The sequence below is a fragment of the Elephas maximus genome, chromosome 23, assembly GCF_024166365.1.
Source record: "Elephas maximus indicus isolate mEleMax1 chromosome 23, mEleMax1 primary haplotype, whole genome shotgun sequence".
NCBI lineage: Eukaryota > Metazoa > Chordata > Mammalia > Proboscidea > Elephantidae > Elephas > Elephas maximus.
Window position 1 is genome coordinate 51,972,472 of NC_064841.1, and position 14,075 is coordinate 51,986,546.

Sequence of the window (14,075 nt, forward strand, 5' to 3'; positions counted from 1 at the left end):
GTTCAGGCTCATCATACACTTTCTCTGTCCCAGCACTGGAATCAGCCATTTAGCCAAGGGGTAGAACATTTTACATACCTGAAATTTTCTTTTTCAGGGAGTATGTTTTTAAAGAATTTTAGTTTATCATGTAATTAAAAAGCTATTTTTAATACTATGTTATATCTACTTTAATGCCAATGATTTTCTAGCACCATTTTAAACATTTTCCTACAACCCAGTACCATGAGATCATGATCCTGTGAGCAAGATTTCTGCCAACTAAATTAGCTTTTAAGAACAAAAACTAATGAAGTGGGCAAGGGGTGAGTGTGTTTACTTTTTTTTTTTTTTTTTTTAAAATGTAGCTTTAAAAAACATATGTAAAGTAAAAAGCACATTAGTTATTTTTATATCTATGTAAATCCTTTATTCTGTTTCCAGATAGGATATTGAACTGTACATGCTATTTTTAAGACAACTAATATACATTTAAGCTAACTGAAATAAAATATACAAGACATTTATAAGAGATATGAGACAGATTAGAAAACCTGAAATGAGTTTTTAACTTAAATTGCCAGATTAGGAATATTGGGACTTCTGGAATTGATACTGGCCTTTTGTATCAAGTACTTCTTTTCTGTAAGTACTTGTTTACCGTTCCAGAGACCATACCATGTTATTAAAAAAAAAAAATCAATGAATATATTAGGTTTTCTAGCTTATTAAAATATAAAACATTACTTCAATCTTAGGCCTTCTGACATTATCTAATGTCTGTTTTTGTAAAAGAATACTTGTTCTTTTGAATATGTTCTTTAATGAAATCTTATTAATATCAAAAAATTATTGATTCAGGAAGCAAGTACAAGGCATCTTTATAATACAAAGAAAATCAGTGAAGACTGAATTCAAACATCTAGCTCTTAAAAAAACAACCCAAATTCTAACATTTGGAGCAAAAGAATGCCCACATTAATTTTTTTTTAAAAATGACTTTTTCCAGCTTGTTTCCAGACTTCTTTTACTCCTTTAATGCTTTCCTTTTTCACACATTTCCAGTATTCTTGTACAGTTAGTTGTTGTGGTACCTGTTAGCCAAAAGTAAAAGTTGAGAGGTCATTCTCTTCAAGATCAAACATCATTTGATGTATACTTTATATTATTGTTTATTTCCCCCACTCTTTCAAAAAGTGTCTGAGGCAGAGTATGGTAGAAGATGATCGCAACAGACTGTTAAAATAAGGAGAGAAGAAAAGAAGTGAGTGTGAGATCAGAATGTCCTTAGGAAAACTAAGGGATGGGGCTGACCAAGTATAAATTAGTGGAGTTCCTTCCCTAAGAAGATAATCAAAACTTTGGGCAATCTTCTTTCATATAATGGTTTTAAAATGTAATTATTTCCTTTTCTGGTGAACTTTATTTAGCTATGTGAAATAATAGTTATAACCCTAAAACTTCAATTTAACCTTGGTTAAAATTAAAAAAACTATAGTCACAATATATTTGATAACAAGCCTTATAAAAGAAATAATTTAATTCACATAAGTTTTCTGTGAATTCAAAGTTTTGTGTGGTTATTACTCTTCTCAACAAAGTGAAAAAGTAAAAGGTTTGACAACAGGAGCACAGCCAAGTGGAGGCAAGGTCTTTCTTAGATTACATATGCTTTTTTTTCCATTGCTGGTTTGTAGCTCTTCTCTTTAATGTTTACTGAGAAAGGGCAAAGATGCTGCCAGGTAGATTAAACTGTAAATTGAAAAGTTTGGTTCAATTTCCAGGAATATGACTAGTAACTATCTGGTGCTAAAGGACCACAAAGTTTGTAAAACATGTTTGGAATTGGAAAATGTATTTGTTCATTTTGCTCTAAATTATATTTGCAGCAGGAAATTGAATTTACTCTTCTAGGTTGTAAATAAGGAGCCCTGTCTTCATGAATCCACCTTCATCCATCTCTGTCTCCATCATTCCCTCTTTTCTTTCCTCCTTATCTCCAGCCTAACTACCTACCTACGTGTAGATTTTCTTTGGATCTAGTTTTCCCTTGCAAACTGCTTTTATGAGAATGCTTCTAGTAAGCTGTAATCTCAACAGAATTCTGAGTTTTCTCTCTCCCATAGTTGCAATGTGGATTTGAGTGAATAATGATAATAGCTAACTTAGTGCCCAATGCGTCTCAGTCACAAGTATACTAAATTTAATTCTCATAACGATTCTTTTTTGGTAGATTCTACTAGTTCCCTCATTTTACGGATGAGGAATCTGAGGTTCAGAAAAATTAAATAGCTTTGCAAGAATTAGCAGTTAATGAGTGGTAGAGCTGGGATATGAAGCTAGGTCTTTCTGACTCCAGGGCCCAAAGTCAAATTCTAGGCTGTGATTTCTGAAGAGGTGATTTCAGATTAGTTTCAGATTTAAAATGCCCCCATGTGTTTTCTGACTCAAAGTGAACCCATATGCTTCAGAGTAGAACTGTGCTCCACAGGGTTTTCTTGGCTGTAATCTTACAGAAGAAGATCGCCAGGCTTGACTTCCATGGCACCACTGGATAGATTCGAATCACCAACTTCTTGGTTAGTATCTGAGAGCAAACCATTTGTGCCACTATGGACCTATGCATTTGCCCAGATGCTGGGTTTAACACTACTCAGTTAAAAACAAACAAACAAAAAAAAACCCAAACCCATTGCCACTGATTCTGACTCATGGTGATTCCACATGTAACACAACAGAACCAATCCATAGGGTTTTCTTAGCTTTAATCTTATGGAAGCAGATCACCAGGACTTTCTTCTGTGGTGCCTTTAGGTTAATAGTTGAATGCAAACTGTTTGTGCCACTCAGGGACCTTTTAAAAGTTACATGTAAATATATAGTTATTTAAAATCTGTTACCCATAAACCTCGATGCATCCTGTTTTTTAACACTCCAAGAAACTCTCCGTGACTCAGACATTCATCACCATCCACATCAAAGATCTTGAAGACAGTGTCCAAGACATTGTCGGAGAGCTCCTGTCCTGTTGCTACCTTCACAGCCCTCCTAAACTCCGCTAAAGAAGAAAACACAAAACAACTCATCAACCATGGAACTGGTCAAAGTAGAATTAATCTAAATTTTCAGCACTGGAAAGTAAAAACTAACCTAAGTTTTAATCATTTGGGAAGTAAATTGAAAACAAACAAAAATACCCCTCAAGAACATATCCAAATTATAAATTTGTTTAAAAAATGCCATGAGAGTAACTGTAAGATAAGTAAATTATTTTAATTTAGTTATTGTTTTAAACATAAACATTTAAATATCTTCTCCTTTTCAGGAAAAAAATAAGAAAGTAAAAACATCTAAAAAAACCAAACCAAACCACACCTGTTGCTGTCGAGTCGATTCTGCCTCTTAGAGACCCTGTAAGACAGAGCAGAACTGACCCAAGGGTTTCCAGGGAGCACCTGGTGGATTTGATCTGCTGACTTTTGGTTACCAGCCATAGCTCTTAACCACTACACCACCAGGGTTTCCAAAAACATCTAAAGTAACTGTTAAATGGGAATGCTAGTGTTATAAATCCAGAATAATCATATTGAATTAAAAGGCCAATCAATTATTTTCCTGATAACTGGCTCTTTGACTGGCATCATCTAATCGAAGGACAGAGTGAAATTGTTACAGAAGATAAAACTTAAATGATTCATATAACTTACCCAGTCTGACAGGGCGATGAGCTAAACTAAACATTTGCATGGCAATAGCAAAGTCTTCCAAGTGGGTCGTAAAATGGCAAAATGATTTGAACTCATCCAAACTAATGTTCTAAAAATGACAAAAGTGAGCTTTTATTACAATTTTGTAAAGAGAATATATAATCTTATCAATGTTAGTGTGAGTCTTCTTATCTATCATAAAGTTTGTGAACTTAGACCTTTCTCAGCAAGTCTATTAAAAACTTTAAGATAAAATAGTAATGGAATTACAGATGAGGAGGAAGCACAAGAGATTGACTGGTAGGGACGCTGAGTATGGCCAGGCAGTTTGTACGCAGTGTAACTGGTATCTCCTGGAGTCCTGCAGTGTAAAAGGTAGGGTAGCCCTGTTAGTGGTCCACCTCCTTGTCTTCTGCTTAATCTTATTAGTGAACATAGCACCCGGTAAGAGCACTGGGTTTTGGAGTTAGAAGGACCTGTGTTGAAATCCCAGTTCTGCTATTTACTAAGCATATGATCTTGGGCAAGATTCAGCCTCTCTAAGCCTTAGATAAGTACCCTTCGGGGATAAGTAACTTGCCCAAGGTCTATGAAGTGCAACAATCAGGATTTGAATCTTGGTCTATCTGACTTCGAAACCTATGTGCTTAAAACAAAAACAAACAAAACCTAGTTTTTCTATTGAAAAAGTAAAAGAAGTGTGAGAATCTCTAACTTGAAAGTAAACTCCTCCTTGTGTGAACAAAGCTGCTTTTTGTAGAGACATTTGGGATCATGACCTCTGCCTATGTGTGGTCTCATTCAAGTTTTACTGCATTCAGTTTTTGTGAATGTATGGCATTTTTTATATAAAATTTTTATTGAGTTTTGAAGAGGTAATATATGCACATGGTAAAAACTCAAACAGTACAAAGGATAAACAAGGAAAAGTAAGTCTTCCTCACCTTACTCTTCAGGCCCTAGTTCCCTTTCCCAGAGGTAAGCACTATTACCAAGTTCTTATGTATCCTTCCAGAAATATTCTACTCAAACAAAAGCACACATATATGTATATATATATATATATCCTTGTTCTACACAGTCGGAGGATTCTCTTCAGACATTTCTGCACCTTGCTTTATTCTCTTAACTGTATATCTTATTAGCACAAACAAGAGAGTGCCTGATTTTCTCTATCATCATCTCAAATAGGCACTGGGGCAATTTCTTGATTTTTGCTTTTCTGACTGGTGAAAAGTGGTATGTCATTAGTGTTTAAATTTGTGTGTTTTTGTGAGTTAGTTAAATACCTTTTCACATGTTTATCTGTGGCTTTCTCTTCTTGTGTTCTCTTCATGTCGTTTGTCCAGATTTCTAATAAGTTGTTAGGATCTTTTTATTGCTGCGAGACAATTCTCCATGGGTCTTTTGCATTTTTGCACATCTTGTAAACAAAGGTGTTGCTGTTGTTAGGTGCTGTCGAATCAGTGCTGACTCATAGCGACCCTACGCACAACAGAATGAAACACTGTCCGGTCCTGAGCCATCCTTAAAATTGTTGCTATGCTTGAGTTCATTGTTGCAGCCACGGTGTCAAACCACCTTGTTGAGGGTCTTCCTCTTTTCTGCCGACCCTGTACTCTGCCAAGCATGATGGCCTTCTCCAGGGACTGATCCCTCCTGACAACATGTCCAAAGTATGTAAGATGCAGTCTCGCCATCCTTGCCTCTAAGGAGCATTCTGGTGGTACTTCTTCCAAGACAGATTTGTTCGTTCTTTTGGCAGTCCGTGGTATATTCAATATTTCTCGCCAACACCACAATTCAAAGGCGTCAATTCTTCTTCGGTCTTCCTTATTCATTGTCCAGCTTTCACATGCATATGATGCGATTGAAAATATCGTGGCTTGGGTCAGGCGCACCTTAGTCTTCACGGTGACATCTTTGCTCTTCAACACCTTAAAGAGGTCCTTTGCAGCAGATTTACCCAATGCAATGCGTCTTTTGATTTCATGACTGCTGCTTCCGTGGCTGTTGATTTTGGATCCAAGTAAAGTGAAATCTTTGACAACTTCAGTCTTTTCTCCGTTTATCATGATGTTGCTCATTAGTCCAGTTGTAAGAATTTTTGTTTTCTTTATGTTGAGGTGTAATCCATACTGAAGGCTGTGGTCTTTGATCTTCATTAGTAAGTGCTTCAAGTCCTCTTCACTTTCAGCAAGGAAGATTGTGTCATCTGCGTAACGCAGGTTGTTAATGAGTCTTCTTCCAATTCTGATGCCCTGTTCTTCTTCATATAGTCCAGCTTCTCATATTATTTGTTCAGCATACAGATTGAATAGGTATGGTGAGAGAATATAACACCTTTCCTGACTTTAAACCAATCAGTATTCCCTTCTTCTGTCTGAACAACTGCCTCTTTATCTATGTAAAGGTTCCTCATGAGCACAATTAAGTGTTCTGGAATTCCCATTCTTCGCAATGTTATCCATAGTTCGTTATGATCCACACAGTCGAATGCCTTTGCATAGTCAATAAAAGACAGGTAAACATCCTTCTGGTATTCTGTGCTTTCAGCCAGGATCCATCTGACATCAGCAATGATATCCCTGGCTCCACGTCCTCTTCTGAAACGGGCCTGAATTTCTGGCAGTTCCCTGTGAATATACTGATGCAGCCGTTTTTGAATGATCTTTAGCAAAATTTTGCTTGTGTGTGATATTAATGATATTGGTTGGATCACCTTTCTTGGGAATAGGCATAAATATGGATCTCTTCCAGTCAGTTGGCCAGGAACCTGTCTTCCATATTTCTTGGCAAAGATGAGTAAGCACCTCCAGCACTATCTGTTTGTTGAAATATCTCAATTGTTATTCCATCAATTCCTGGAGCCTTGTTTTTTGCCAATGCCTTCAGAGCAGCTTGGACTTCTTCCTTCAGTACCATTGGTTCCTGGTCATATGCCACCTCTTGAAATGGCTGAACATCGACTAATTATTTTTGGTATAATGACTCTGTGTATTCATTCCATATTCTTTAGATGCTTCCTGCATCGTTTAATATTTTCCCCATAGGATCCTTCACTATTGCACCTCAAGGCTTGAATTTTCCTTCAGTTCTTTCAGCTTGAGAAACGCAGAGCGTGTTCTTCGCTTTTGGTTTTCCATCTCCAGCTCTTTGCACATGTCATTATAATACTTTATCTTCTCGAGACGCCCTTTGAAATCTTCTGTTCAGTTCTTTTACTTCATCAATTCTTCCTTTTGCTTTAGCTCCTCGATGTTCGAGAGCAAGTTTCAGAGTCTTCTCTGACATCCATTTTGGTCTTTTCTTCTTTCCTGTCTTTTCAGTGACCTCTTGCTTTCTTCATGGATGATGTCCTTGATATCATCAAGGATAACTTACCTGGTCTTCGGTCACTAGTGTTCAATGCGTCAAAACTATTCTTCAGATGGTCTCTAAATTCAGGTTGGATATACTCAAGGTCATATTTTGGCTCTCATGGACTTGCTCTGATTTTCTTCAGTTTCAGCTTGCACTTGCACATGAGCAATTGATGGCCTGTTCCACAGTCGGCCCCTGGCCGTGTTCTGACTGATGATATTGAGCTTTTCCGTCGTCTCTTTCCATAGATGTAGTCAATTTGATTTCTGTGTGTTCCATCTGGCGAGGTCCATGTGTATAATCGCCGTTTATGTTGGTGAAAGATGGTATTTGCAATGAGGAAGTCGTTGGTCTTGCAAAATTCTATCATTCAACCTCCGGCATTGTTTCTATCACCAAGGTCATTTTTTTCAACTACCGTTCCCTCTTCTTTAAGATCCCTCTTCTTTGTTTCCAACTTTCGCATTCCAATCGCCAGTAATTATCAATGCATCTTGATCGCATGTTTGATCAATTTCAGACTGCAGCAGCTGATAAAAATCTTCTATTTCTTCATCTTTGGCCCTAGTGGTTGGTGTATAAATTTGAATAATAGTCGTATTAAGTGGTGTTCCTTGTAGGCGTATGGATATTATCCTATCACTGACAGCATTGTACTTCAGGATAGATCTTGAAACGTGCTTTTTGACGATGAATGCAACACCATTCCTCTTCAAGTTGTCATTCCCAGCATAGTAGACTGTATGATTGTCTGATTCAACATGGCCAATACCAGTCTGTTTCAGCTCACTAATGCCTAGGATATCGGTGTTTATGCATTCCATTTCATTTTTGACGATTTCTAATTTTCCTAGACTCGTACTTCATACATTCCAGGTTCCGATCATTAATTGATGTTTGCAGCTGTTTCTTCTCATTTTGAGTCGTGCCACATCAGTGAATGAAGGTCCCGAAAGCTTTACTCCATCCACGTCATTAAGGTCAACTCTACTTTGCGGAGGCAGCACCTTCCCAGTCATCTTTTGAATGCCTTCCAACCTGGGGGGCACATCTTCCAGCACTATATCAGACAACATTCTGCTGCTATTCATAAGGTTTTCACTGGCTAATGCTTTTTAGAAGCAGGCTGCCGGGTCCTTCTTCCTAGTCTGTCTTAGTCTGGAAGCTCAGCTGAAACCTGTCCTCCATGGGTGACCCTGCTGGTATCTGAATACCAGTGGCATAGCTTCCAGCATCACGGCAACACACAAGCCCCCACAGTACGACAAACTGACAGACACGTGGTGAAACAAAGGTAGTAACTGCCTTTTTGTTTCAGACTATCTCTTCAAGGATGTTTGTATAGTGAACAGCCTTGACTATAGACAGTGTCTCCCTTTAGAGCAGAGAACAGCTTTACTTACTGTCCAGTGTGACAATAATGCCTCCCTCTGAAGCAAAGCAGGAAGGTTGGCTTACTGCCCGTTAGAAAAGATTCATGTTCCCTAAGATTAGGTCTCCTCAGCTAGGATACAAAGCCACTGGGTATACAGCATTCTCCTGGGACCATCAGCATCATCCCCAGGGGACGTGGGACGCAAAGGAAAATGGAAACAAACATGATGCTCGTGCTTTTGCTAAGCTATGAATAATAAAGTTTTTTGTTTCTGACCCAATAGTCTTGTGTCTTCTGTAAGCATTCATGAAACCCTGGCAAGCTAACTTGTAAGCAGAGTCAAATCTCAGACACCAGTTATTAACACTTACAGATTCTATTATGCATTAAATAGGGCAAAATCTTAGACCCTTTAAAGTTCTTGGTACCTACTGATTTTTAAAGAACTCATTTTTTTTTTTAATTATAAATTAAGGAAATTGTTCTATTACAAATGATGCCAATATTTCCCCTCTAGTTTGTTAATTTCTTCCTTTGGCTTTGATTATAATTTTTTTTGACAGTGGGGGAGGCAACAGAATTTTAAAATTTAGGAAGTAAATTTTAGGAATTTTTCCTCAAAACCGTCTGGGTTTGTTTAGAAAGATAAATACTACCTACCCCACTTCAAGATGAGAAATTGTTTTTAAATTTTCTAGTTTTATTTTTCTTATCAACATTTAAATCTTTGTTCCACCTGGAATTTATTTTAGAGTAATGAGTGAGGTAGGGACTTGCCTTCACTTACTTCCTCAAATGACCAGCCAATTATATTAATGCCATTTATTAACAATTCTTTTACCCAACTAATTTGAAATATGACTACATATACTAAATTCCTATGTATATTTGTGTCTATTTCTGGACTCTATTCTGTTCTATTAATCTGTCAAATTCACTGTAACAAACTTTTAATTACCAAGGTTTGAAAATATTTTAATATCAGGACATTCTTTGCATATAAATTTTGTATAGTTTGTCTAGCTCCCTTCTCAAGAATCCAGTGGTATTTTTATTGAAGTCCTTTACTGTTCCCTAGTATCTGGCTCTTTTCTGATCCCTGCACATATGAAAGACTACATTTCTTAGTTTCCTTGCAGTTAGGTGGGGTGATCCGACTAGTCTGGCCAGTGGCCAAGTGTCACATGATATTTCTAGGTCAAAACGTTTAATTGTTGGAATATGACTCCCACCTTTCTTTTCCTGCCACAGCAACTGAGAATGGTGCTTTTGCCAGATGGTGAAGCTACAAGATGGCAGAGTCTAAGAGCCTTACTAGCCCACAATGAACACATAGCATGAATAAGAAATAATCTTTGTTGTGTTAACCATGGGGATTTCAGAGTTAATTTATAACTGCAGTAAACTTAGGCTGTTCTGACTACTATAACCATTATGCTTATTGACTAAGGAAGAAATGCTATTTTATATATATATATAAATATGTAAACATATTTATAATAGTAATACTTCCTATCCATGTGTCTGCCAGTGTCTATAATTAGATACATTTTCTTTTACATTCATCAGAATTTTAAAGTTTTCTTTCTTGTATTTTTTTCTTTTCCTTCTTAAATTTATTTCTAATTGTTATATATTTCTATTGCAATTATAAATGGGATCTTTTACTATGTTTTATTATCTTCTTCCTCACAATGGAAATGCCTTTTTAAAAAAATTATATAATACATGCCCATTGCAAAAAAAAAAAAATTTGGAGCAATACATAGAGGTATAAAGCAAGAAAGGAAAAATCGCTTCAAATATCACTACTGTACATTAATCGTTATTAACATTTTGGTGATCATTCTTTTAGCATACACACACACATGTGCATGCGTGTGTGCACGCATGTGCCATTACATTTTTTAACTTGAGATTTGCACACAGGACAGTTATTCTTCCTTTCAAATTTTCATAGTCTTTTATCTTATTTGGAGCCCTGGTAGCATTGTGGTTAAAAGCTCGGCTGCTAACCAAAAGGTTGACAGTTTGAATCCACCAGTTACTTCTCGGAAATCCTATGGGGCAGTTCCACTCTTGTCATATAGGGTTGCTATGAGTCGGAATCAACTCGATGGCAATGGGTTTATGGGTTTATCTTAATAATCTGCATTGGCTAAGATTTCCAAAACAATATTAAATAATAGTGGTGATAGTGGACATTCTTATTTTATACCTGACTCTGCTGGAACTGCAAAGAGTTGTGTGTCATGGATTGAATTATGTTCCCCCAAAACTGTGTGTATCAATTTGGCTGGGTCATGATTCCCAGTATTATGTGGTTGTCCTCCATTTTGTAATTGTAATTTTAGGTTAAAGAGGATTAGGGTGGGATTGTAATACCCTTACTAAGGTCACATTCCTGATCTACTGTAAAGGGATTTTCCTTGGGGTGTGACCTGCACCACCTTTTATCTTACAAGAGATAAAAGGAAAGAGAAGCAAGCAGAGAGTGGGGGCCTCATACCACCAAGAAAGAAGCAGTGTCCGGAGCAGAGCACGTCCTTTGGATCCAGGGTCCCTGTGTGGAGAAGCTCCTAGCCTGGGGGAAGACTGATGAGAGAAGGCCGACAGAGAGAAAAAGCCTTCCCCTGGAGCTGAAGCCCTGATTTTGGACTTTTAGCCTACTTTACTGTGAAGAAATAAATTTCTCTTTGTTAAAGCAATCCACTTGTGGTGTTTCAGTTATAGCAGCACTAGATAACTAAGACAGTATTTGGCACCAAGAAAGTGGGGTGCTACTCTAACAGATACCTAAAATGTGGAAGCAGTTTTGAAACTGTGAATGGATAGAGGAGCGACAGCGGCAGAGGAGCGACAGCGGCAGAGGACCAGCAGCAGCAGAGAAGCAGTAGTGACAGAGAAGCAGCAGCGATAGAGAACCAGCAGCGGCAGAACCAGGAGACCAGTGTTAGATGGCACTGGAGCCGACCCACAGAGCGAGAGAGCTGAGTACCTATGCGCAGGAGGCTTCCTGGTGGAATGGGTGCCTCTGGGCACTTTTCGGTGAAGATAGGCTTGCTGACCCATGGGGTGAGACAGCTGAGTGTCTGTGCATAGGAGGCTTCCTATGGAGTGAGCTGCCTCCAGGCACTTATTGGTGGAGCTGCAGAGCTTTGAACATTAGCCCCAGTAAGGCACGTGTGGGCCCGAGGAGCCAAGAGGCCAAGAAACCAGGAACTGAAGAGAAAAGGAACGCAAGAAGCCAAGCTGCCTCAGTCTCAAAAGGTATGGCCATGACCTCAGGGGTTTCAAAGGGTGGAGCCATGGCCTCTGATGTTTCTAAGGGTGGAGATGCCACTCAGATAGACTAGGAGAATGGTGCACCTAAAGCTGAGGGAGCAGAGTTGCTGTCCCAGTGAGCCTGGAAGGCAGAGCTGAAGCCCAGGGCCGAGAGGCTTCCACTCGGAATCTGGAGAGTGTGGCCAATACCTAGAGTCTGGAGGGCAGGGCCATTGTGTAAATTGTCTCAGAGAACAGAGGATTATTTTCAAAGTCTTGAGGGCTAATGTAATGTGTTCTGCTGACTTGCTTGATGTCTGGTATCCCTTCTTTTCCTCCAGTTTCTCCCATTTGTGATAGAAATGTCTAGCTTCTGACTGTTCTGCCATTGTACCTTTGGAAGCAGATAACTTGTATTCTAGATTTCACAGATGAAGAGGAATTTTTGGATTTTGGACTTTAGGGTACATGATGGGATGAGTATGTTTTGCACATTGCAAGGATGTGATTTTTTGGGGGCCAAAGGGTGGGATTTCATGGATTGAATTATGTCCCCCCTCAAATGTGTCTATCAACATGGTTAGGCCATGATTCCCAGTATTGTGTGGTTGTTCTCCATTTTGTAATTGTAATTTTACGTTGAAGAGTATTAGGGTGGGATTGTAACACTAAGGTCACATCCCTGATCCAATGTGACCTGCACCACCTTTTATCTTACAAGAGATAAAAGGAAAGGGAAGCAAGCAGAAAGTGGGGGACCTCATACCACCAAGAAAGACGCAGTGCCCTGAGCAGAGTACGTCCTTTGGACTCGGGGTCCCTGAGTGGAGCAGCTCCTAGTCCGGGGGAAGACTGATGAGAGAAGGCCAACAGAGAGAAAAAGCCTTCCCCTGGAGCTGACGCCCTGAATTTGGACATTTAGCCTACTTTACTGTGAAGAAATAAATTTCTCTTTGTTAAAGCCATCCACTTTTGGTATGTCTTTTATAGCAGCACTAGATAACTAAGACAGGTTGCTATACTGATTCTTAGGTAATAGTTCATCGTAGGAAAATATTATGTGGAGAATGTACCTCGACTTGATTTTATACTTAAATAATGACTATGGAGTAGCACACAAAAAGCAAAACAAAACACACAAAAAAACCCAGGTAGCATAAAAAAAACAGGTAGCATAGTCTTTGTTAAATTGGAAGTTACTTTAATTATATAAATGTATCTCACTTATCATTTCATCTTTATCACATGCATAATAAAAGGGTACACTGACCTCTCCTGCTGATAACTTCTCTCTCACATTCTTCCAATAAATGTCTTTATTTCCACTGTTAGTAAAAAAAAGGAGCCATTCTGCAAAGTCTTCTTTTCTCATGAAGCTTAAACCTCTAGAAAATTGAAGGAATTCCATTTCTTGGACTTCTGTTTGTAGATTTTCCATAAATCTAAATGTCAAAATATAAAATTGATATAAGTGACATAATGGCATTTAACCTTAATACTGTAAATGCATTAGAATAACTACAACTATTTTATAATTAGATTTTCCTTTTATTATTCATTTAAGAAAATTATACTGCTAAGGTGTTCTCTAAGTCTGTGCATTCATGTCTATAGTTAATAGTAACAGTGCAGATTACAGAAAAGAAAATCAGTAGTGATGTGATGCTGTCCTGGTATGCATTAACTCTACCAAAAGAAAGCAGCAGCAAGCAGAGCAGAATATAAACTCTAAAATATTTTACAGTTGCTACTTTTAATGTTGTCTCCAACATGAATATGACAAACAACTCACCTATTTGGAATTAGCAGCCCTTTTCTTTCCAAGAGGATGCTTCGCTCTTTGACTTTACAGACTACTTGCAGGGCCCAAGATTTTCTTTTTCTTAACATTACAGCCTGTCTGATGCTATTGCTCAAAGTGATGTAGCTCATAAAATCAAGCTGTTTTGGCATTTATCTCCCATCATATAGAACTATGTCATACTGTCTCAAATTACCTTCTGGTTCATTCTGAGAACTTTTTTTTTCTTTCGTGATCTACTCTGGTCTCTCCTGAAGAAGTAACTTGAATAACTTGCATTGTTAATTCTCTAATCCAGCTCAGAAGAGTTTTAGGACATCAAGAATTAATTCAATGTTAGCAGGCTGGCTATTGTGTTGGTGATCCTGTATTGCCTGTAAATTAAGCTAATAAAACTGCCTAGGAAGCTGGATAGGCTTATACTACACAGTCAGTTCAGGTTCATCATTTTTATTGTGGTGAAAACATACACACCAAAACATTTGCCAACAATACAATATCCACATTTACAACTCAGTGACATTGATATTTTTCATGTTGTACAATCGTTATCACTATCCTCATCCAAAACATTCCACCACCACTA

At 38.0% G+C, this 14,075-nt stretch overlaps 1 protein-coding gene across 2 annotated transcripts in view; it reads right to left on the bottom strand.

Moving 5' to 3' along the window:
- Positions 1-422: 422 nt before the first annotated feature.
- Positions 423-14,075, bottom strand: part of MICU2 (mitochondrial calcium uptake 2) — a 245,875-nt gene continuing 232,222 nt past the window's right edge. The window contains exons 9-12 of one of the 2 annotated variants that reach the window (XM_049867443.1): positions 12,959-13,130; positions 3,687-3,795; positions 2,880-3,037; positions 423-1,073 (exon numbers count right to left, since the gene is read on the bottom strand). In XM_049867443.1, the coding sequence (XP_049723400.1) occupies positions 969-1,073; positions 2,880-3,037; positions 3,687-3,795; positions 12,959-13,130 (544 nt within the window). In that variant the 3' untranslated portion in view covers positions 423-968. The remainder of the gene's footprint in view (positions 1,074-2,879; positions 3,038-3,686; positions 3,796-12,958; positions 13,131-14,075) is intronic. The other variant, XM_049867444.1, reaches the window with a different exon arrangement.